Source organism: Henckelia pumila, chromosome 4 (assembly GCF_033568475.1).
Source record: "Henckelia pumila isolate YLH828 chromosome 4, ASM3356847v2, whole genome shotgun sequence".
Lineage (NCBI taxonomy): Eukaryota > Viridiplantae > Streptophyta > Magnoliopsida > Lamiales > Gesneriaceae > Henckelia > Henckelia pumila.
The window spans coordinates 168,829,962-168,855,747 of NC_133123.1; the positions used below are offsets into that span (position 1 = coordinate 168,829,962).

General features: G+C 35.8%; 1 protein-coding gene across 2 annotated transcripts; it reads left to right on the forward strand.

Moving 5' to 3' along the window:
- Nucleotides 1-35: 35 nt before the first annotated feature.
- On the forward strand, nucleotides 36-25,407 carry LOC140860394 (structural maintenance of chromosomes protein 5). 2 transcript variants are annotated; one of them, XM_073263408.1, is made up of 30 exons: nucleotides 36-232; nucleotides 775-952; nucleotides 1,034-1,187; nucleotides 2,141-2,214; nucleotides 2,909-3,058; nucleotides 3,149-3,253; nucleotides 3,326-3,471; nucleotides 4,008-4,119; nucleotides 4,216-4,371; nucleotides 4,520-4,641; nucleotides 4,722-4,866; nucleotides 4,953-5,018; nucleotides 5,611-5,739; nucleotides 5,819-5,917; nucleotides 6,060-6,225; nucleotides 6,541-6,686; nucleotides 16,577-16,640; nucleotides 16,948-17,072; nucleotides 17,190-17,267; nucleotides 18,700-18,772; nucleotides 20,820-20,923; nucleotides 22,931-23,047; nucleotides 23,120-23,197; nucleotides 23,431-23,530; nucleotides 23,618-23,672; nucleotides 23,988-24,036; nucleotides 24,116-24,203; nucleotides 24,279-24,351; nucleotides 24,841-24,944; nucleotides 25,038-25,407. In XM_073263408.1, exons 1-30 carry the CDS (start codon nucleotides 192-194, stop codon nucleotides 25,097-25,099), a joined length of 3,159 nt encoding a protein of 1,052 aa, XP_073119509.1. In that variant the 5' UTR covers nucleotides 36-191; the 3' UTR covers nucleotides 25,100-25,407. The 2 variants fall into 2 exon arrangements, with proteins under 2 accessions (XP_073119509.1, XP_073119510.1); XM_073263409.1 differs by lacking the exons at nucleotides 36-232; nucleotides 775-952; nucleotides 2,141-2,214 and having other exon boundaries at nucleotides 1,051-1,187.
- Nucleotides 25,408-25,786: the final 379 nt, after the last annotated feature.

The following is a 25,786-nucleotide window of genomic DNA, read 5'->3' on the forward strand; positions in this document are numbered from 1 at the left end:
CTTTATAAAATAGTAAAGATTATTATTATATTATTATTACTAGAACAACTCGATATCTTTGGCGCCAAATTCCGACGGACTCCCTCGCCCTGACCACAACCTTCTTCATCTCCCGTGAAACCCTAGTTCTTACTCAGCATTTGGAAACTGATTTCTTTTCGAATCAGAAATTTCATTGGATTCTCCATTCCATGGCTCCTGAGCCAAAGTCGAAAAGGCACAAAATTTCGAGGTTTGTCCTGATCTTTGCTCGTTTGTTTACAAAGTTCTTTTCCCATTTACTTTTTGCTGTTTTACATGTTGAAAGATGTCTCCGTTTCATGTTTCTGAACCTTTTCTGAGTTATTATATTACTTAGTGGAATTAAAGGTGCAACTTTTGATGTAGAATGTTTTTCTGGGAATGGATGAACTTGTTTCGGTTGATTTCTTCTTTTTCTCTACCAAGATTTTTTCTTTGTTTATTTAGGGGATACATATATTTAGACAGGAGTAAGCAATTTTTTTTAATTTTAGTTTAAAAAAATTATGAACGAAAATGGTAGTTTGGAAGTGTTAGCTGGACCATTTTCATGTACAATTAATCATGCTAAGTTTCTTCGGATGAGTATGGATTTTTTGATGATGTTTGTATTTGAAGAAAGGGTGCAAAATGTTTCTCTTTTATTTCCCCCAACCCCGACCCCACCTAAAAAAAGAAGAAAAAAATTCACTCATTATCTCAAGTATATTACTTTATGTTCTGTGACATTGCTTCATTCCCACTCGTTTGCAGAGGGGATGATGATTACATGCCTGGAAATATATCCAAAATCGAGCTTTGTAACTTCATGACCTTCAATACACTAACTTGCAAGCCTGGCTCACGTTTGAATCTGGTCATTGGGCCAAATGGATCTGGCAAAAGTTCTCTTGTTTGTGCCATTGCACTTGGACTAGGTGGTGAACCACAGGTTAAATGAGGCATATTTTCTCCTTTTTAGTTAATTTTTTGATACAAGTACAATTGATAAACCGCTTCATATTTTGTGCAGCTTCTAGGTAGGGCTACCAGTGTTGGAGCTTTTGTGAAGCGTGGAGAGGAATCTGGATACATTAAAATTTCTTTGAGAGGAGAGAGCGAGGATGAACAAATCACCATCACGAGGAAAATAGACACTTGTAACAAATCTGAGTGGCTGTTTAATGGTAATGATTAATTTCATGTAGGAAAACTGCTCTTTATTAATTGCTCTGAATAAGATGGCTTAGATAATATAGAAATCCAAGTTTTTATGCTTGAGGAAGTTTATCTTAGCAAAGCTAGTTTATTTATTTAAACTAGGCAATAGATGGACTTGCCTATAGTATATCCAACAATTAAGGGTAATTACAACCTTTCGCAAGGAAGCTCCATATATTTCCTTTAATGCGCTTGGGAGATAGTTTTGGGATGTGTGCTAGTTTCATGGGTTCAAGTGACTTGAGAAGCCAGACGAAATATGCTATTTAGGTGAATAATATATTTGATTTTTAATTCTGAAATATCAAATTCGTAATATTAGGTTTGTGTATTCTTTAAGTGCATGAATATACTAATGAAGATGTAGCTCGGGGTGTTTAAATATATGTGCCTTGACCATGTAATATATTCTTCTGTCCGAGGAGCTTCAATCAGCTAAAGTGTGATTATATAGAACCATGCAAACATTGTGCTGAATGGATTGCTACTTGTTGCCTTCAACGTATCTCTTAATTTGATTAATGGAAATTCCAAGATATTTTTTTGGATTAATGTTATCTATTGACGTCTCTCTATTCTTGGATGAATATATATATATATATATATATATATATATATATATATATTTATATCACGCACCCTAGTATACAGGATTTTCGTGAGCGACCATTAAAACCCACTGCTGGGTTTTTAGTGTTTCATTTTTTATATATAAATCACTAAAACCCACTGTTGGGTTTTAATGGTCGCACACAAAAATCCTACACATTAGGGTGCGTGGTATCAAAACTATATATATATATATATATATAGTTAAATTTGTTTAATTTTTAATGCCTTTAAACTTTAGCTATCACCTATCGATTGTTTGATTGATATTCAAGCACAATATCTTTTTCTTTTTAATCTATTACTTTAGGAAAAGTCGTGACGAAGAAGGATATTATGGAAGTAATTCAAAGATTCAATATCCAAGTTAACAATTTAACTCAAGTGAGTTCTTTGTAGTTCATCTTTGACCTTTGTATTGTTGGGCAATATTTTTGGCTTTGATATTTTCCAAGGAGTCAACAAAAGTCTGTTCAGAACTCCAAAATAATGTCATCCCCCTTCTTATCCTACCTAATCTGTATAAATTTGAGATTTGGATTAGGAAATTGGAAGGATTTAAGAAAAAACAATGAGGGGAATTGATGCGGAAATTGAGCATGAATGAATCTTGGACAGAATAAGACATCAGTTACCTAATTTCAACCCATAATCATTTACAAATGTGACTAGTCTGTTAGTGTTTTAAGGGACCAAGTATGTTTGTTGTGAGATATGGGGACTGCCATAGTCTTTTAGTTGTGAATGTAGGGTAAAAAAGTATTATCATCCTCGCTCCTATCCAGGATGCTCAGAAATCAACAAATTTTTTTATTGACTCTGGATTCAATGAAAAAAACGTGAAGGTAGTCTCTGTTGTAAGAATTTTCTAATAATAATGTAAAATGAACATGTTTGTATAACCTGTCAGTGTGCGTAAGCTAAATATGCCAAGTACAAAGTGTACTTGCATGCATAGCATGTGTGTTGTGAATAAGGATGTGGCAACATATAGCTAACTTGTGATTATTTATGTATTTAGTTTTTAAAAGTTGGAATCTGAACAAATTGGCCCTATTTCTTTCGAAATGGATGTTAGTTTCTACCACAAGACAGGGTTTGTGAGTTTGCGAAGTTAACTCCAGTGCAACTCCTTGAGGAGACTGAGAAAGCTGTTGGTGATCCTAGATTACCCGTTCAGCATCACAGTCTGATCATGAAGAGCCATGAAATCAAAAGATTTGAACGTGTTAGTAATTGTTTCATTTACATTGCATGTTTCATCATCGTACTTGTTTGGATAGAAAAATAATTTCGATGGAACTTGTATCAATCTCAGGCCCTTGAAAGCAATAAAGGATCTCTTAACCAGCTAAAGGCTCTTAATGCTGAACTAGAAAAAGATGTTGAACGAGTTCGTCAAAGAGAAGAACTCTTAGATAAGGTTAATTTTCTGCATTTGCTTTTCTGATAGTTAGTGGAAGGATCATTCTGAGGACCACTCATGTATTTCCAGTCTGAATCCATGAGGAAAAAATTACCATGGCTGAAGTATGATATGAAAAAGGCGGAGTACATGGAAGCCAAGAAACAGGAACAGGAGGCAAAGCTAAAACTAGATGATGCTGCGAAGGCTTTGAGCGAACTCAGAGAACCTATTGAGTAAGTCTTAACTGGTCTTTTCCAAGTAATACACACTTTATTTCTGGTTGGATCTTCTCTTTGTCACAACCTTTAGAAACATATACTTTGCCTGAGGTAACGACCTAGGCCAAAATCACAGGTCATCCTACACTCACTAAGTTTGAGCCCTTCTTGATATAGAAAGGCATATGCTTTTTGTGCTAGAATCATTTTCGCGACTTTAGGTGCTTTATACTATAAAAATTGAACAGAAATCACCTTAATTTTGGTTCATTTTTAACTAGGCTTCAATCCATTTATCAGTTGAACTTGACCAGTTTGATATATTTCAATAATACAGTGTTTCTTTGCGTAACTAGCCAAATTCAAGAATTCATCAATTACATTATGTTGGTCTGCTAAACGAACAAAATTTGTTATATGCTCTTTTGGTGGGTTTCTCAGACAGTTATTTAGTTCATGTCTCAGTTCTTGATTTAGTCCCAATATTACCGACATATGTACTTCGTGTTTCATCTTCTTTACCTTTAGCTGGTTTAAACTTCTTATTTCAGGAGGAAAAAGGGAGATAAAATAAAACAGGAGGGTAAATGTAAGAAGATGAATGGTTTGCTAGACGGAAACATGAGAAAGCGCATGCAACGTTTGGAGCGTGATAATCATTTGGTATATGTTTGCCACTTTTTTTCTTTTGACTTCGTTGGTTTTGATTATGATGATATAGAAGGTGTATATAGTCTCATGTTTCTCTTACAATATTAGGGAGTTCTGATTCATGGCAAGCATAAAGAAGTGGAAGATTTGAGGCTCCAAGAAATATCTCGTCAACAAAGAATCTCTAAAGCTAAGGAAGATCTTACAGTTGCAGAAGCAGAGCTAGCGAATCTTCCTCCATATGAACCTCCAAAGTATCAACTGGTGCGTTCAACCATTTATATTACGTATGATTCAAGGTGCAGTTCAGCGAGGCCAATTTATCAAATAACTAGTGAAATTGTTTGTACAAAAATTTTTCTAGCAGCTGTTCTTTTTCTTCCTTTAACTTTGTTTATGCCTGCTAATTCAGGAACAATTAGGTGCTCGGATTATGGAGCTGGAAGAAACTGCAAAGGAGATGAGAGTTGAGAAAAGTGAAAAAGAGAAACACCTGAACTTTCATAGAGGAAATCTTCGGCAGTGCATGGAAAGGTCGATATCATCAATGCTTATTACTCTATTTGAATCTGCAAAATATTTTCATGTTTTCTTACCCTTGTATGGCTGGAAAGGTTGCGAGAACTTGATAATGTCAACACTAAGCGCCTGCAAGCATTGCACAGATCAGGCGCTGAGAGGATATTTCAGGCTTATAAATGGGTCCAGGAGCACCGCAGTGAGTTTAAGAAAGAAGTCTATGGTCCTGTATTGCTTGAGGTGCATGATTTGAAAGCTGAAATGTATGTCATTAATTAGATATTGTATTTACTATATCTTTGATTACATTAGGACTGCTATTTCAGGTTAATGTCTCCAACCGGTTTCATGCAGACTATTTGGAGGGTCATGTTGCCCATTATATATGGAAGGTAATTTTCTGATTTACTTTCTTTCATCTGTGTTTGGTGCGAAGCAATCTAACTATCGTTTTAGGTATTCGATTCTAAAATCTGTTAATTGATGGCATATAAAGTTTTACTCATCAATCCTGTGAAACACATATACCAGAGTGGTACCAGAATGGATATTCACGTCAGGTTTTATAGCAATCCCCTTATAGTGGTTTCTAGCATATTCAAGATAAAATGCTTGCTATTTAAGAGAGGTACCAAGGGCTATCTTATGATGGAATAGAAACAAGGCTAATGAAAACAATACAAATATTATTACCTGGATAACATTTAGGTTCCGTAAACATATTGGTGGTGCCATTGCTGATACCAGTAATTTAGAGCTCATGTTACCAAAATGATGCACATCAACAAACAACAGTGGCTGTGTACAAAATTGATTATTTGAATTTTAAATTTCTTCTACACTGCGTCAGACCTTTTTAACTCTACTATTAATGAATTCTAAAGTCTTACTTCAGTCACTTGTCTTATTGCGGTGTTTTTATCATACGTGCGGGCTTGTAGTTTATCTATCTAATGCATTCTCCTGATTGATGCTGCATTTCAGGCATTTATTACTCAGGATTCTGAGGACCGCGATTTACTGTTTAGAAACTTGAGGTCTTTTGATATCCCAATAATTAATCATGTAGAGAATGAAGGTCGCCATCGGGAGCCCTTTGAAATGACTGATGAGGTATTACCATAATTTCGTTGAAATTCAGCATTTTGCTGTTCATGCATTACTTGTTCTTTTGTTTGACTGTAATAAGCAGATGCATGCACTTGGCATATCTTCCCGGCTTGACCAAGTATTTGAGGCTCCACATGCAGTTAAAGAAGTTTTGATCAGCCAATTTGTATTGGATAAATCAGTATGCTTTCTCATTTACTGTATTTGTGTGTTGAGTTCATATCAACTTTGAGTAGCATCATAACTGAAATTAGGATAGTCTATCTGTAAGATCTATGCTGAGATTTATATTTGTTTCCACTGAAATTTTTGTGTTCTCTCAGTATATTGGTTCCAAAGAAACTGATGAGAAAGCTGATCGGGTCCTTAGGTTGGGTATTATGGATGTGTGGACCCCTGAAAATCATTATCGTTGGTCCCAATCCCGTTACGGAAGTCATGTTTCTGCAAGTGTGGATTCAGTGGATCGTTCTCAACTTCTTTTATGCAGTATGTTCTGGGATTTTGAAAACTTGTCCATTTGTCCATTTTAGTAATTCTCTTTTTGTAAAATTAACTTGTTTGGAGCATGATCTCACGATCATTCTGTAAAGTAAAGATTATAACACCATGAGCACAATGTTCTAAGTTGAAATGATTTAGTCTGCGACTCTGCAGTGATATTAATTTGGAGACTAGTCATCGCTATTAGCATCCTAAGAAAGTTAAGTTCGACTTAAAGGAGTTGGTTTTCCAAAATATTTCTGAAAATATGAGCATGCCTATTAAGGATCTGCATTCATTATGTATCACTTTCCATTTCAGATTTGGATGTTGGGGAAATCGAAACTTTCAGATCGAGGCAAATGCAGCTTGAGGAGGCCATTTTTACTATTGAATCTAATCTGAAAGATCTTCAGACGGCCCTAAGAGAAAAGGAAGATGAAGCAGCTGGATTCCAGCGAGAACGTGTAAGCCAAAATTGTAGAATCTGACTTAAGGCCTTAAACATGCTAGCACTGATTTAACTTCAATTTAGCTGCTGAAAGACATAAATTGCTTGATTTCGCTGGACAAAGAATATTAGGTACAATCTGAAATTTTACATATTTTTACTTCAATTTTTTACATTAGCCAAGCGCAGGGGGCGGGTGTGGGGGGGGGGGGATCAAATTTTCTAAGACAATGAAAAGTTATTTCTGATTTTGAATATGTAGAAAATATTAACGTAGCATTGGAGAGAGGAGAAAATATTATTTCAGTTATTTCTCTCAATACTCAATAGAGTGTACAAAATAAATAGGCAGAAAACCTCTAATCAAATCCCTAAAAATATGAGAGAATAACAAATCTTACTATCATATAATAGATGGCCTAAATCAAATAAAATGAAATCTTAGTCTACTAAACATAAAAGATAGGCTGTCGACACTCCCCTTCAATTTGGTGCGAAATATTATCATGCCAACTCGTTAACTTGGTCTTCAAAACACTGTTTTGAGAGGCTTTTGGTTAGAATACTCGACCAGTAAAGTAGTGGGAACAAAAAGAGAGTAGATTATTCCTCGCTCAATCTTCTCTTTTATGAAATGCTTATCAGTCTCTGCTTAGTTCTCTTATGTAGAACCGTATTACGGACAATGCTGATGGCAACCTTATTATCACAATATAGTCTCATTGGGAAATCGGCCAATCTCTTTAAATCATCCTCGACTCTTTTTAGCCAGAGGGCCTCACTTACTCCTTGAGTCATATATCTAAATTCAGTCTATGCACTGCTTCTTGCAACAACATTCTGTTTCTTGCTCCACGTCACTAGGTTACTCCACACAAAGGTGTTGTAGCCAGATGTTGATCTCCGATCATTGATTAAGCCCGCCCAGTCAGCATCAGTATATACCTCAATTTTCCTTGACTCAGTTTTCTTGAAGAAGAGTCCTTTGCCTGATGTTCCTTCTAGATTTTGAAGAATTCGATGTACTGCTTCTAGATGCTCTTTACACGGTGCATGCATGAACTGGCTTACCAAGCTCACAACGAAGGCAATATCTGGTTTAGTTGAGACAGATAGATCACTTTCCCAACCAGTCTTTGATATCTCCCTTGTCTACTTCAATGCCATTCTCCATTCAGGTAACCTAGCTACCCTTTTCCATCGATCACTCGTTGAATGGATTGAGCCAACGCAAGATAATTGTTCCCGTTGAGTTTATGAATCGGTAGTTGGAGAGAATAATAGGAGAAAGCAAGACTTGAGGGCTGGGAAGCTGTCACACCAGGATGAGCAGAACATCCTCTGCTGTCGAAGCTGCCGCTGACACTGCCGATGTTGGAGCTTCCACCGTGGCCGCCGTTCGGACCGGTGCAAATCCCTAAAAATATGAGAGAATAACAAATCTTACTATCATATAATAGATGGCCTAAATCAAATAAAATGAAATCTTAGTCTACTAAACATAAAAGATAGGCTGTCGACACTCCCCTTAGGTTTTGAGCAATTTGCTAACCTTAATATCTAGCTGTCTTGGGATTGAATGGACAGATTGAGAGGCTTGTTTGCCTAAATTAAAAGAGGCCCATATCATATCTAAACGCCTGTATTGGGTTTCCCTTGTCGCCCAAGGGGACTAGTGCTTAACGGCAAGCTATTCTTCTTCGCGATTTCAATCGGTTGCTGCTATTTTGTTCGCTCATCGGTTAAAGATTTTATCACTGTCCATAACATATTGCTGAAGTTTCTTAGCCACGGGCCATTTTCCTTGTTCGCCGTTGAAGGTTTCAAGCTACAATCTATATTTTTGCGCTTCAGTTGCGTTTGGATCGATTCCATCACTACCATGTCCGACAGAAAGAAGAATCTTCTTAGGCCATGGATGAACATGCTGGCACAAGATTACAATCATTTGTGATAATCCTTCTCCACAAATCAGATCTGTTAAACTTGATGGAACAAATTATCTCGTTTGGTGGTGATCATGCTTGCTGTTTATTCAATTCAGAGGTTCGCAGGGCTATATTAATGGGAAAATTAAACCAAATCGTGTTGATCTTTCTAAATAGGAGTCTGATACTTCTCTTGTTATGTCGTGGTTAATCAATTCGATGCAACCACAACTTGCACGTCGATACCTTCTGCTTGACATGACACAAAAGATTTGGGGGGTTGCTGTCTATACTTGTTCTCAGTAAGGGAATGATGCCCAGATATATGAAATACGGAGGAAGGTTCATGAAACCAAACATGGTGAGATGACAACTGCCCAGTGTTTTTTGAACTTAGGGGCTTGTGGCAATAACTTTACTATTATCAGGATTTTCATGCCTCCTGTCCAATTGATGCAACAAAGTTTCATACATTAGTTGAAATGGAAGGTGCATGATTTTTTAGCCGGGCTTAATGATGTCTTTAATCAAATCAAAGGACAAGTTCTTGGGAAAGACCCTTTACCCTCCTTACGACATGCATATGACTATGTGCAACAAGAAGAAAGCAGATGGAATGCTATGATGACAATTATTTCTGAATGAGATCAGGTATGCTTGTACTCACATACTATCACTGTAGAAGTACAAGTAAAGGAGAAGAATAATAAGGTGGGAGGAAGTGTGAATACTGTGGGAAACAAAATCACACTAAGGACACATGCCAGAGAATCCATGGCCGTCCCAAACGAGGTCGTTGTGGTAGAAGATTTAGTGGTTCACGACCTGAAGTTCATGTTTACTAAGCTTCTCTTACCGGGGAACTAGGTGAAGCAAAATCTTTCAAGGGACTATCCAATGGGGAACTGCAAACTCTCCAGCACCTTATGGTTGGACTCCAATCTCCTTCTACCATGACTACTACTTCCACTCAACTCCACTCCTCTCATCTTGTAGGTATATCATGTCCTGCTCATACAACCCAATATACTCATAGTTTCTATGATAATTCATGAATTCTTGATACCAGAGCCTCTGGTCATATGATTGGTGCTCGTGAAAAATTCCTTACATATTTTTGTTCAGGTAGCGATAAAGTCCGTATAGCTGACGGATCTTTATCTCCTACAGTCGGGAAAGGTTCTATCAACCGCACTTCTTCACTTGATTTACCTCTAACTTTATAGTTGGGAGAGTTGATGTGTGTGGTCCCCGACATAATATAGTATTACTAAGACTATCAGTAGAGTAGTTCGAAAAAAAAGAACTATTTATAGTGGAAGCGTAACTACAATTTATTTAAATACATAAAGCCGTGTCAAGCTATCTAGACTCAAAATGACCATAACCTATGTTGCATGGATACGGGTACGGGTATCGGATACGATACGGGTACGGCGATACGGAAAATTTTGAAAATATAAGACACGATACGTCTAGGATACGGCTATGATTAAAAAAAAAATTATATATATCTATATAAATTCAGTATTAAAAGTTAAAAATCTTAAAGATAGAAAATCATAAATCATCAGGTGACCAAGTCACATTTCCTCCTCCCGGCTGCCTTTTCCACCTTGGTTACAAATCTCCACAAAGAAGAACAATAATCAACATCTTATTGTACACCCTCATTTTGAATATTTTCCATTGCAAATTACTGAATTAGCCTGAAAATAACATAAATATATCGATAAACATAGTTTCCAACATCCTACATAGCATTCCTAATGCTACTGTCATGACTTGTCTAAAAATTGTATTTTGATTTTAGCATGACAATTAACAAGTAGTCAACAAATATAAAAACAAGAATTAAGAAAACACAAATTGAATTCCCCAAAGCAAAATAAAAATATGAACAGAAACAAATCAAACAATGATTTAAGAAGAAAAAGAAATAAAAAACTTACCGGAATCTGGAGGGCTGCGTGCGGCGGCGAGAAAAGTTTAAGGTACAAGGAGTGCTGTTGGTGATGATAGACGATGAGAAGCAGAGAAGGAGAAGTGGAGAACTGACGAACTGAAGAAATAATCGTGACTTAGGGCTTTTGAGCCCAATTCATATTAATATATTTATTAATTAGTCCTCATACATTTCTAATTTTTCAATTGAACCCTTAAAACTTTTAATTTTTTGCAATTTAGCCCAAACGTACCCGGAAAATGTACCCAAGCCGTACCCATGCCGTACCAACTGGTCAAACTTGGAAAAGGTCAACGACACGGGTTTTGCCGTATCCGACACGCGAGCCCGATACTCCATTTTTCTTTTTTTTTTGGAATACCCATGCTACATGGACCATAACATATATTTTATTACAAACAGTACATGACAATCTAGCATATTAACCCCTGACTAACTTTCCTCCTGGTGTGGCTTCTCTTCCCCTGTATCTGAAATTTACTGGAAATAGAAGAAAACGGAGGTTAAGTCTTTGAGGACTTAGTGAGGGTAATAATCTAGGCTTGCGCATGTATACAAAATCAATTAAATTATACCAAGAGTATAATCATTATGTTATGATGTACTGCAATGAAACGTGGCAATCAAAAGATGTCAAGAATATGCAGTGACTGTTCTAGATTCCAAAGTGAATATCGAGGGCTATTGATATGGCTCCCACGAACATTCATTGTTGCCGTTTTCACACGTACTCAAGTGGAATCATTACAATCGATCAATTACAAGCCAAGGTGAACTCACAATACCGAACCGAAGTCACGTTTTTCAGATGAACCATATCCCGTGTTTGAAACCCGTTCTTCATTGGATTCACTTTCGGGCCGAAACTGCGTTATCCAGTGGACCATAAATCCGAGACAATGACCGGAGCCCAGGCTCCATTCAGTCATTAGTTCATAATCCTGAGTCAGTAGCTAATTAGGAATCAAATACATCAAACAATGCAGATCAATATGATCAATTAAATCAAAAAATCCACAATATGATGCAGCATATATGAATAAATAAGTAATTTATGACGATTTAAAGTTAAATCTAGGCCAAATGCCAAATAAGCTGTAATTGAAGAAATCGATAGGAAACCTCACCTTGCTATCTTAGTTAAACGCAGGCTTTATCACTCCAATGACTTCAAATTCTTATAATTTCTATAATATTTTATGTGTTAGTAAAGCTGTTAGATATTTGACTAGCTCCCGTTCAAAATTTTGCCATAATAGAGTTTGGATATAATTGCTTGTTTACAAGAAAAATCATAATAATTCGAAAACATTTTCAAAAATTCTGAAATTTAGACAGCAAGTGTATCTCGTGGAGTTCTACAATTTTCGTATGGAAAGTTTTTCGAGCTTCTCAACCGATTTTGCCCAAATTACATGTTTTCAAACTGCTTTTCAAGGGGATTTGATCACCGGAGAAAGGCCATTTCCGGCAAGTTTTTCGAGATTCTCAACACAATTCCGAAATGAAGGCATCAATATAATCTCTGTTGCGTGTACCTTCTGCCCCCTTCGCAAATCGACTCGTGTTCCACTTTTTTGAAGTGAATATCTTTTTTAAATTCACCTTCTGTTTTTGAAACTGCTTCAATGTTAAAAAAACAGTGGCAAAACGAGTTTTCCCAGCCCTGACCAGTTCTCTTTGACTTGTGAATTATCTCATCATGTCCAAGACTTGTGGCCTACTATATATTTAGCCATTTACCATCATGCCCCTTTTATAAACCTTCTTCAGTACTAGAATTTGAACAAATCTTCAAGCGTTAAATCCAATCAATGGACAACACATGAAATCCAGAACATGTGTGGAAATTTTAACAGAAATCTTAACATCAAATACTTCCGTGCATATTAAAGATTTATTTTATTACTTGTAAGTAACAAATCTAATATTTAGTTGAAAGTTACCACTTGAATTCACATTTCATAGCTGACGAAACATTTGCAAAGACATTATCTATAACCACGTGAACAACATTCTTTGGACCAATTTGCTCCACATACTTTCAGGTAAGTCAAACAACTTGATACCTGTATGAGAAAAGACCAAGTCAACCACAAATTCTAGAAATACTGTCCCTCTTGGACCGTTCACCAAAAAAGTTAATCAAAGTTCTATTTTTTCCATCAGTCCATCCATCAGCTATTAATGAGTCTTTTCGTACTTTTTATTTCTTTATTCAAATAGGTTACCCTAACTTCATGGTAACTTGGGGGCTTTCCAATTTCGAGTACAGTAAGATGCAACTCTACAAAATTTCGTAAAGCTATCATATTTTACATCGTTGAACGGAATACCTGCATCATACATCCATTTGGCAAAACATTGCATAATAGAGTCTCACTATTTTTTTTTTCTTCTGATTTTCATCATATTTCTTTGAATCTTTTGCTCCTTTTTGTCTTCCTTTATTCACTACGTGATCCATCCATATTATTGATAAAGAAATAATCAAGTGGACCAACAGTCTGTCTTTGTTTTCCAATTGCTCAGCAAATTCATCAAAATTAGTTAGGATTCACGTCCATTTGCTGCTTGACTTCTTCTCTGTATTTTTTTGGACACGTAAACTTGAATTTCAGTTCTGAACTGTTTATGGCATTTTGATGGCCTTCAGCAAGATGTTGCTTGAGGCGAAAAATTACTTCCAGCCAGGATCTTTTCGATTCTCGAAATTTCCGGAAATTGACATTAATCTGGAGTAAAAGTTTCAACCATGAATATGTATATTATATGGGTATCTTCAGTGTACATAACAACATAAATTAATAAACCATGTAGAAACCGAACAAAAACATTACATAATTAAAATTTAAAACTGAAGTAAAAGCACCGCTGAGATCCGATTTCTTAAGATAGTTATCATTACATAATAAAAAAACTCGAGTAAAATTTGCAACCATGAATATCCATGTGCTTGAAATTAATTAATATGCGGAAAATGATCCCTAAAAATTATCTTACTTGATTATTTGAAGCCTTCGCTGCTTGCTGTCTTCCGCTTCTTAGTCGCCTATCTTCTTCGGTTCTTTTAAAAGTCTTACTCAATCTCTTCTTCTGATTCTGGCGTTGGGTTGCTAGGGTTTGGCTTTGAGTTTTTTGTTTTAACTAAGTAATTTAAAAAAAACAGAGAAGTTACATTTTGAAAATGCAACTTCTCATTATTTTTTATTTAAAAAAAGTCCACTCGGGCGTGCTTTAAGCATGCCTGAGTGAACTTCCAAGGCGAGCCCAGGCGCGCATTGAACCACTGCGCTTGGGGTTATCCCTAGGCGCAGGTCGCCTTTGACAACTGTGCCTTGAAATATATCTTTGTTGGATATTCTGCTACTAAAAAAGGGTACAAATTTTATTATCCATCCACTAGAAAATGTTATGTCTATCGATGTTGCTTTTGGAGAAACCGAAGCTTTCTTCCACATCTCTGTCACCTGTTCAGGGGGAGACTTACATATGGAACATGTGACTTCCACAAATCAACCTCTTCTTGGATTACGTCTAAATAGTGGTTAGGGAGAATATGAGAATATTGAAACAATCTTAGATAAAGAATTGAGCTCAATCAGGAATAGGATATTTGGATCAGACTAATCTGCTAAGACATGCTCGTAAGAATAAAACATGGTGCTATCATGAATAACACTCTACATAGACAACCATCTGTGTGAACTGACGTCCCGTGTTTTTGGACAGTTTCAAGAATTATGATGCGAAATATGTGGGGAACTTTTTCAAATAAAGCAGTGCAGGGCATGCATCGCGTTTGCAAGTTCAACAAGTCATGCATGAAATTAAATTTATTTAAATAACACTTAAAAATCTCATGACTCAAACCTGCATAAAAGCGTTGAAACAAAAAGTGCAACCCTGCAATTAACGACCGATTTTAATACGGGCACGCCAAAACTTCTACTTACGTACCAAAACCTGAACCGACAATTAAGGTCTTACGAAAGCAGACGAAACACGAGTTTCAATAAAATAAGCTTAGTGCGGAAAATACTTTTAAACGTCCGTGACACCAAGCATCGTAGTTTCGTGACAAAACAAAATACATGGAAGACTGAATCCAAAACATTGAAATCTATTGTCATGATACTGAAGTTGAAAATAATTAAATACAATTTAACTTCAGTACGATCTAACCATGCATCAAACTCTCGTACAAAATAAAAGACATAAAGGGTTGTAATTTCAAAAGCGTTAAAATCAATCGTCACTAGACTGTCGTTGAAAACATAACTTTAGCTAATGTCTAACTATTCATGCATCCCAAAGATAACATAACCATTGGTCTACAACAAAATGTAAGACTTCTCGCTTCGAACACCAGGGTTCGAACAGCCGTGCCATGCAATCCTTTGGCCTTTAGGACTTCTCAGCCTTACTACCAAAGCTTTTAATTCATTTACTTCTCAATTCAAACTGCACCAATCAAGAATTGTGAGTCCAAAGGCTCAACAAAAAATATTCATATACATAGTAAATTCATAATAAAAATCATGAAGCTTTGGATGTGCAAGACTTGAACATAAACATCATGCATAGAAATCATGGGCATAAAAAATTTTCATTTTGTGTGATGAAATACATGCAATTGTGGTAACCACTGTTTATGAGCACATTGGGTTCCCGTGATCACGGTCGTTGTACATCAAACATATACATAGGGTATAGAACATACTGGCCTTGGCCAACATGCGTCCCATCACGGCCTTGACCGCTTAAACTTTCATTTTTTTGGAAGGGTCCCTCCGGGGCTCAATCCGGAGTACCAATCCCGTACTGCTACCACAAGAACACATACAACATCAAAATATTTTATAATGCATAACATATCATCATCGTTATGGAACATCATCATTATTCTTTCCTAAAAACTTCATCATAAATATTCGCCACATCTTGCTTCCTTAAACATCTTCACATTCATAAACTTTCATCATAAAACTTCTATTCGTGTCATGCTCTTTAAATTCTTTATGCTTAAAATCATGCATGCTAAATCGAAATAAAAGCAAGCACGTCCCTAACATTTCATAAACTTTCATCGTAAAACTTCATTTAGTGCCATGCTCTTTAAATTCTTCATGCTTAAAAGCATGCATCCTTAATCGAAATAAAAGCAAACACGTCCCTAATATTTCATAAACTTTCACTCTTTCATAATAAACATAACTTTCGTGAAGAATAAGTACAAATAGATGCACTACATAGCTAAATCGATCCACGTGAGTCGTTCTTTTCGTTCTAACTTCAAAACTTGAAAATCTTTTCATGAAACATCTTAAAAATAGTTCCAACAACTTAAAAACCTTAAAAATAGCTTTAGGACATAAAAAAATACGCTTAAAAGAAGTTTTGGGGCAACCCCTAGCGCTGAGGCACACCCCAGAGGGCGCCTGGGCGCTAGGGCCACGCCCTGGCGGCGCGGTGCCTACAGGGCGCCTAGATGCCAGGGCTTCGCCTTAGCACCTTCCTGCTGCGAGAAACGAAGGGTTTTCGTGAATTTGGTCCCTTTTTGAATCCTTTTCGATACCGATTCAAGCATACTCACTCACACATTGAAACTTTTGATCATACACATGAAAAACTTCAAAGATTTTTTTCATAAATTAATGCCTTGAACAGCTGTAGCTTCGTATTTGTTTCTTGTTAGTTCTAGCTACTAACTTCATTTATGAGATATTAGATGCTAATATAGCTTATTGATAGGCTGGTAAGGAGCTTTACAAATCTCAGATATCTATTAAAATCAGACTTCTATATGTCTTTACAACAGTTTCTTTTCCACTGGTTTCTGGACTCGACAACGTTGATATAATATCATCAATTTATATTGGTATCTTTTTGGTGATTACTTTTATCTTAGTACTGTACACTGTTACTCAAATAGGATATTCTTACCAAGCATGACTTGAAATTCAAAATGTATGTTCATGCGTATGTAACTTCTTGAGGTCAATCTTTCAGGAGGAGATTGTGAACATGATGCAAAGCAAGAAGAAAAAAAGAAGGGAGATGGAACTTCTTGTCAGTAAGTTATAAAACCGAGCTTGCATTTGGGTGCAGGAATTTGATTGAGAGAATGAATTCAAGTTATACCAATGTTAGGTGCATTTAAAATTCTTGATTCTAACAAATGCAAGAGTTTAATTATTGCAGAATGAATTTGAAATTCTCCTTAATCAAAATAATCTGATGAAGTAAAATTGATTTGAAATTGTTGATTTCAAATGACTCGTTCCAGATGCATTCTGAGTTTTTGGAGAAACATTATTTCTGTGCAGAAAGTTAATATGCTGTTTTACATTCGTTGTTTTAAGATCAATTTCTATTTTCAGATCAAAGAAGAACAAAGTTGCAGTCCATAGAAAGGGAAGATCACCCACATACTGCTGTTGAGAAACTGATTTCTCAGATTAAAGAACTGAAGATTCAGTGGTTTCAATGTGCAATAGAGATAAAGGTCTTTTATCATTATTTCAAATTCCTTGTGTTCCATAAAAAGATTGAACAACAACATCAGTGTTGGTTTTAACTCCCCGTCGTCCCGTCCCTGGTCCAAACGACTTTGGGTTGACAGGATTTACTTATTGAGGCTGTAGCTTATAGAAGAAGTTTTGCTGAAAATAACTTGGATTCCATTGAACTTGAAGCAATGGTACTCTCTACTTCTTATTCTCGACATTTAGGTTATATATGTGCCTGATTATGTTAAGATATCTTTCTTTGGAAGCATGTTGATAATTATTAAAGTAATGCAACCATTAGTTATCAATGTGGGTATTTATGAGAGATTGTCAATTTCCATCTGTTTTATCAGCTAATAAAAATTGATGTTATCAAGTGTATAAAAACTAACAATCAGGAAGAAGATGAGATGCATTGCAGAACATAATTTATATTATTCAATACTTAGAATTTTAAAAATGACAATCTGATGTCTCCAAGATATATGGTAGATTTCTGCATCTTAAAAGATAAGATTACAACCTAATCTCTATTTTAAATTTAAATGAAGAAGGATAAACTAAGAATTAGTAATAAGTATCATAACAGACTTAGCAACTGTTTAGTTTACATTTTTGAATTGGTTTATGTTGTCCTATGAAAAAGCTGTTTATTTGGTTATGGTTTTTTTTTAATCTTTTCCAGTTTAGCTTAATACACTAGCACCTTAACGCGTACTACCAATAAGTTCTTAGTTGTGAAATTGAGTGTTCGAGGACTTTTCTGCGCTTTTGCGTAGGATTTCGTATTACTACAGATAACCACTTGAAAAATAAATTTGTGAAGAAATCTTAAAAGAAGACACATGAGTATGCATATCCAGCCAGCACTTGCCACCATTTTTATCAAGTAATGACCTGATGGCTACTGGAGTTGTGACAAGGAATGCTCCATAATAGTTCTTTGGGTACACCTTTATATTACTCGAGTTCATGACAGGTGATTTACTGGAATGCAATTTGAGCAGTCTCAATGGTGTACTATACTCGGATTTGTTCAGCACTATTTGCATGTATCAGAATGAAATAGTTTAACTTCTAGCCAGTTGATGTAGAATAAATGCAGGAGCAAGTGATTAGTTAACTTTATTTCTGATTTTGTTATGCTAATAATTTTTTTAAAAATTTTGTCTTTATTTAAAACTTATTTTGACGCCAGACCAGCTGATTTTCATATGTTAGTGATTACCACTGGAGCTACTGTTTCTGCTTAAGTATTTTCTTCTTCTTCTTCTTGGTGGTTCACCTGTACTCTCTACAATCCGTCTAACTTTTTCGTGTCCCAATTGTTGCCATTCCTGAGTTCGCAAGATACATATTCCAGTGTAAAACTAATTTCATCTGGGTTAACCAATTTCATTCATGAATGGATGGTGTTGGTATTAGTATGTTTTTACGAAAAAATCATTCTACCATTTTGATTTTGTCGGTTCTTGCGTGTTGGTGGTGGATTTTAGCCAACTAAATTGAAGTATTTGCATAGATGATCATCATTTGAGAAATTCTCTCTAAATCTTCATGTGTTATATTGTGTAACTCTCTCATTGCGATTCTGTTTGGATTTTTTTTTATCGCTCTTTACAGATTAAGGAGATGGAATTCAGTGCAAAACAACAGGAAAAGTTTGCCTTGCAAGCTTCTTTGCATTTTGATCGCTGTAAGTTTCTGAGTTTGATTATGAACAACTCGAATCCTAAATGTGTGATTCCATCATCCATATGCTATAACATATATACGTAATGTTTCTTGTTTTGTCATCTTGTTATTCTTTTTTTTTTCGATAGTACAAGTACAATCTTGATCTAGATTAGAAAGATATAATGCAACTGCCCGCACTACTTGATGGAACTTTAGCATAGACTCGAGACTTGCTTATCTCGAGTAGAGAAATTGCAAAAAAACTTCTAAATCTACCTAAATAAATTAGAAAAATTATCCACAGTCAGCGGGAATCGAATTGAGACCGGTTGGTCTCAGGGCCTCAGCCTTAACCATTGGGCTAAAGGCCTCATCGGCCATCTTGTTATTCTTGAGTGTTGAGAAAATCTCTCTTTACAGTGCTTTAAATTAAACCTGTCCTTTAAGGCTTTACTAATCAAATAACTTGTGTTCGCAGTGATCTCCTTATATCAAAAGTGTGTTTAATTCAAAATAAAAAATTTAAGAAAAAGGAAAAAGCAAAATGTGCTTAACCATAATTTTGTGCATTACTGTCAAATTTAGGCCCCAAAGCTGCCGAAAAAGTTCCTTATTAGAAAATAGAGAGTGTCAATGCTTCTACCGGTTGTCTTTTTTTTTCCTATTCATTCTATGAATCACATTTTATGCTGTCCATGCTCTTCAATGACATGACTGTCTCATTGTTAACTGCATCTTTTTTCATATCTGAAACCCTTTGAGCCACTTTTACTTCCATTTTGGTCATTGTTGCTCTCTGCAACCTATCTTTTCCCCTGGTCTTTAGTATGTAAAGAGCCTGTGATCAATCTACAGTAATGCTAATATTTTGAGTGCTCTCACAATTTTGTCATCCACTAGTTGGCATCCCTTCTTGCAGTTCACCGGTCATCTTCCACTAATTACCATCATTGAAAGAGAAAATAATTCACCACTCCGAGGAGTCAATAAGCGCGTTTTGAGTTCTAATATTGCATGGTCATGATCAAGTTTTAGAGAACAACTCCTCCATCGGAGCTTTAGATGAGGCATACTGGCATGAAGGGCTGAGGAAGATGATGGTTGTTATCTATATTTAATCCTATTCTATTCTAATCAATAAAATTTGGGTTTGGCCTAGGGTTGATCCGAAAGGGAAGATGGAATTAATCGGTCAAAGAGTTTCGGCTTAAAAGGCATTTTCTTTTTATTGCTGTTGCCTTTTACTTTTGGCCTTGAGAGACAAAAATGGAGGTTGATTCATCAGTTCTATGTAGGGGTTCTTATTGTATAAGAAAGTCATGAGAAATCAGTTGCATCATTTGGAAATTTTGTCTATGTTCATAGATTTTATGATAAAAACACGTCTCTTCAATCAGCATGCCACCTTAGGCTCGAGATTCCAACTACATAGTCCTTAGTATAACTTAGTGTCTCTTTATGTTCTACCTGTCAAATTATAATTCTGGAACTTGATCTTCACAAAAGTGAGCACGATAGATTTTTTTCACTTTATTATTCAAACATGGAGCATATTATGTTATATTGTTGATTGAAGAGAGTTCTAGATTCAAGGCCACCAAGTATCCACAATTCCAAAGGAAACGTGAAACAAACGAACAAATATGATAAGCACATTTCTCTAACCATTAGTCCTATGCTTAGTTGTTGGATATAAGATATTCGGCTCTTTACCAGTTTTTCTGCAACATCCAGAAAAATATTTGTATTTTATTTGTGTTGGTCATTCCAGATATTACTCAGTATGATAACAAACCAAACTCCTTAATATTTGGAATACTCTAATAAATGGAAACCCTAACTACAATGATGATTCGTACTCAAACTGGACAATCAAACTTTGTCTCCACCACTATTATTGAGTAAAGACTGGAAAAAATGCAACGACCAGTTGATTCATGAGCAAAATAAATTTCGGCCCACTGATCTTGCCTCTGAACAATGTTTTGTGTCCTGTATTTTGATGTAACATGAGTTTAGTGTTCGAATATTCCAGTTCTTTTCAGTTTTTGCTTTCTGTGGATTAGGTAAGGATGTAAAAGAGGATTTCCAAAAACAACTGTTAGCATCCAAGAAGTATGCCGAATCAGTTGCCATGATTACTCCTGAGCTTGAGCGTGCTTTTCTGGAGGTTTGTAGTAGAAAACATGTTCCTAACATGCATGATACTTATAATTGTAGAAGCTGATGAGGAATGTTGTGATTGTTTGCCTCCTCCTTTTTCTAATTTCACGCTTAAGAATTTTTGGTGAGATTTGACATAAAAAAATTTGAGATGGACTTTGGATAGTGTCTTGAGAATTGACGTGACTGATAATGACCAAATATTTATGCCATGATGTGTTGTGATTTATGTGGAAAAAAAATGAATAATGAGAATATGTCAATTGACAAATGCGTTTTTGGCTATGATACATGGTTTATATGGATATCACTAAAATTAGTCATAAGTTGTGATGCATACTTTTTGGGCATGCAGGCATGATGAAAACATGTTGGTTACCACTGAAAGTATGAACTGTTAAAATTAGAAAACAAAAATGAGACTGCTGTATCCGTTATGGGTAATGAGTTGACCCATGTTGAAAAAACGATAAATTTTCTTAAATTATTGAAACATTGAGGGATTTTTGTTACAAAATAATTACAAGTTATAAATGCAAGAAATGGCGATATTGGCGCTATTGAACATATATTTTTTGGAATGTTCTCGAGAGTCGAGAAGCAAAAAGATACATATTACTGATCAACCAAGTCAACCTGAAGTAGTGCTCTATATACTTGAAATTTGAAGATCACCAAAATGAACAAGAAATCTTATTCCGATATTTGTGTCAAATACTAAGTTCTGTTGATGAAATGATTTGCTACTTACTTGAAAATTCTGATGATCTGAACTTTTTATTTACTTGAATATTGGATTAACTGTCGAAGAAATTTGGAATGTCATATTCAGAGTAAATTTTAAAAGCACCGAAGTTGCTATTCAAATTCTTCAGCTTAGACTTTTTACATGTGCAAATTGTCTGATAACTTGTTAGAAGCCACCAGTCCAGCATGTCATAACTATTGTTGGCAAGGTATGGATTAGCAAAGAAATCATGTATATTGCATCGTCCAGATGTTAAATCTAATATCAAATGCCACAGGCCATAGTGCATTTTGATACTGCTATCTACACTTCCTTTTGACCATTGTCGGGAGATATTATTGGAAGCTATGAAATTTTCTCGCTTTTAATCGGAATATCCAAGATGTTAAATATCTTAGGACTGAGAACTGCTCTCTATAAAGAATTAAATTGGCCGATTTGTCAAACTTTCTACGTGAAATGTATGTTCTGGACGAGTGAATGCAATGGCATCAGAATTTTGATAGCCTTTTTTTTTTAATTTCTGCGTAGATGGGAGGTATTTGTCCTAAATGTGTGAAAATGTATTTCTTAATTGCTGGAGGTTAATCAGCAACTATAACCAATCTTCATTGCTGGCATTGTGTGCTTCATTTATGAACTATGTTGCATGGATACGGGTACGGGTATCGAATCGGATACGATACGGGTACGGCGACACGAGAAATTTTGAAAATATAAGACACGATACGGCTAAGATACGGCTATGATTAAAAAATAGATAATATTAAAAGTTAAAAATCATAAACATAGAAAACTTCAAGGTCCGTATCCATGCAGAAAACTGGAGGGCTACGACGTGCGGCGTCGAGCGGCGAGCAGAAAACTTCAAGGTCCAAGGAGTGGTGTTGGTGATGATAGACGATTACAAGCAGAGAAAGGAGAACCGACGAAGAAAGAATCGATGACTTAGGGCTTTTAAGCCCAATTCATATTAATATATTTATGAAGTCCTCATACATTTCTAATTTTTCAATTGAACCCTTAAAACTTTTAATGTTTTGCGATTTAGCCCAAACGTACCCGGAAAACGTACCGAAGCTGTACCCATGCCGTACCCAACTTGTCAAACTTGAAAAAGGTCAATGACATGGGTTTTGCCGTATCCGACACGCGTATCCGCGTGTCGTATCCGTATCCGATACTCCAAATTTTTTTTTAGAGTACCCATGCTACATAGTTTACGAAGTTAGTTTGTTAATGCTTATTGGGAAATACTTCTTGCAGATGCCTACTACCATTGAAGAGCTGGAGGCTGCTATTCAAGATACTATATCTCAAGCCAATTCAATTCTTTTCCTTAATCACAACATTTTAGAAGAATATGAGAGCCGTCAAAGAAAAGTATGTTTCAATTATCAAGATAACGGCTTACTTTTCTTTATAACACTCATGTGGAAAATCTTTATTCTGCAGATAAAAGAGCTTACAGATAAGCAAGAATCAGATGAAAAGGAATTAAAAGGCCTAGTTGCTGAAATCAATTCTTTGAAGGTTAACAAATTGTCGATGCAACCGTTGTACCAGTATTCCTATCTTTAGCATATCCTTTTTATGGTGAATTTGTGTTTATTAATCTTCAATTCATGGTCAGTGTACCTTGAATATGATTATATAGGAATTTAGAAGAGAAGGAGAAGACACGCAAGCTGATTTCCTTATCATTTCCAGTATATTTGTCATACTGTATGAGATCCTTGGTTTATTCTGATTTTGTTTGTCTGCAGGAAAGCTGGCTCCCAACTTTGAGAAGTCTGGTGGTTCGTATTAATGAAACTTTTAGTCGCAATTTCCAGGAAATGGCTGTCGCAGGAGAAGTGTCTTTGGGTATTTTCTTGAATTCAGTTTTTGTATCTTACTATTATTAATTTTTTGAAACGATAGGATTTATGTATGAACTGGTTATTTCTTCAGATGAACATGATATGGATTTTAATAATTATGGGATCCTTATAAAAGTAAAGTTCAGGTAATTGGATCTACCCATCTGCCCTTTTTTCTTTCTTTTTTCAACAGTTCTTGTTTTCACAGAAAATCTTTCATTTTATATGTATACGTCTTCTGAAGAATTTCGGGTGATGTCAGTCTAGATGTTATTTATTTGAACTAGTAAGGAATGCATTAATTTGATACACATTAGGACATGCGGCAGTTTTTTGCGAAGAAAATTAATACCCTGAAAATAGTAGTAATCTTTCATCAATCTTACTTTTACATACTGTTGTTAGCTTATTGTTTTATTAATTTATCTTTGTTGCTTGCTATGATTTCAAATGATCATCAGGCAAGCAGGACAACTTCAGGTTTTAAGTGCTCATCACCAATCTGGAGGGGTATGGCATTTGGTTGATTTTTAAAAATTCATGGCTCTCTTATCTGAGGGAACTTAGTTATTTACACCCTATTTTCTAGGAACGCTCGGTTTCAACCATTCTCTACCTGGTCTCTTTACAAGACCTCACTAACTGCCCATTTAGGGTAGTTGATGAAATAAATCAAGGTTGGTATGAGTTTATGATTCTGAAGTTTTCAACGAATGTACTTGTTAAATGGGACTGAGAATATTTTCTCCTAGGCATGGACCCCATAAATGAGAGGAACATGTTTCAGCAGTTGGTCCGAGCTGCTAGCCAGCCAAATACACCACAGTAAGATATTGCTTTTCTAATTTATTGGTGAATCAACTATAGAACCCATTTTTCATGTCATATCATAATATGTTTATTTTTGCCACCATCATTTATCATGAAAAACTGCCCTCATCCAACTTGGGTCTGCGCTTAGTTTTGAACTTGCTAAGTGTGTAAAGTTTGCTGATGTTGGTGTGTAAAGGAGTATGTTAGTAAGTGTTCACAATGGTATTGTTGTAGGGAAGATACTGACACTAAGATCTGTTTATCAACCGACCTAGATTTAGCCTAGAAGCAATCCCAAACACTATCTTACCTGGGGTTGATCCACCAGAAGATACTGCTACGTAGCCCCTCCCCAATTGAATTTTTACTCAAAATTTTCATTTGCTTTATTTTGAAATTGTAAGTTTGTGTTGGCCTTCACTAGGCTTTTTCATGAGAATGGTTGATTGATCTGACAGCAACGACAACTGCAAAATCGTTTGATATTGTCTGATTTGCCAGGTGTTTCCTACTTACACCAAAATTACTGCCAAATCTAGACTACAGTGATGCTTGCAGCATTCTCACAGTAATGAACGGTCCTTGGATCGAGCAGCCATCCAAAGGTTTTTCATCTAAGTTTCAATATTATGATGCTCATATTTGGTAGATTGCCACTGATGTCTCTTACCGGGCAGCAATTTGTTCTGAACATGCAGTGTGGAGTGGTGGTGAAAACTGGGCATCTGTAAGAGTGCCGCTGGGTGAAAATCGATGCTAAGTCTCTTCTATGGCTTGTAAATACAATTACTGCCGCACTATGCATCCAGATATTTTGTCGATAAGAATTGTGAAGTGAAATAATGCCCCATTTTGCTTGATGTGAGATGATGCAATAGCCGGTCAAACTACAACTTTTGCTCTTGTCTATGGTTTAAAGCATGTAGCTATTGTTGGTCAAATTTGTTTTATTCTCCATTCACGAGCGTAGTTGTAATATTCAAAATATGATGCTGATCTTAGGTCTTGCAAGAGTATGATTAGTAATTGAAATTTTGTTTTAAATGTAGTTAATAAACTCTCTTACAGTAATTTGTGAAATAACATTTCATAATCAATCACAATTCAAATGAGGGCAAGCAGAAGAACACCAATAAGATCGTGTTAACGAGTTCCGATATCACCATTGATACTAGCTAGGTTCTGCGTGAACAAGAGAAGAACCCACGGATCTGAGAGATCCATCGTGAGGGAAGATCAGAAATTTATTGGATTTTGGTTTTCGTATGTGTGGACATGGTTATGGCTATAGCACATTTGTTTTCCAATGTGATTTGTTGGATTTCTGTTTTAGAGGGAGATGGTTGCCTCTGTATATTTGTTTTGCATTCTGATTTGTTGGATTTCTTCATGACTATTAGAGTTTTGATCTCGAGCTCAAGCAGTCGTAACATTCACGAGTTGAGCC

Bases quoted from the DNA above. Each gene is read 5' to 3' on its own strand.
- LOC140860394 (XM_073263408.1), top strand. From the start codon at position 192: ATGGCTCCTGAGCCAAAGTCGAAAAGGCACAAAATTTCGAG. The intron at 4,120-4,215 runs GTATATGTTTGC...TTACAATATTAG, and splicing joins TGGAGCGTGATAATCATTTG to GGAGTTCTGATTCATGGCAA. The intron at 6,226-6,540 runs GTATGTTCTGGG...TTTCCATTTCAG, and splicing joins TTCTCAACTTCTTTTATGCA to ATTTGGATGTTGGGGAAATC.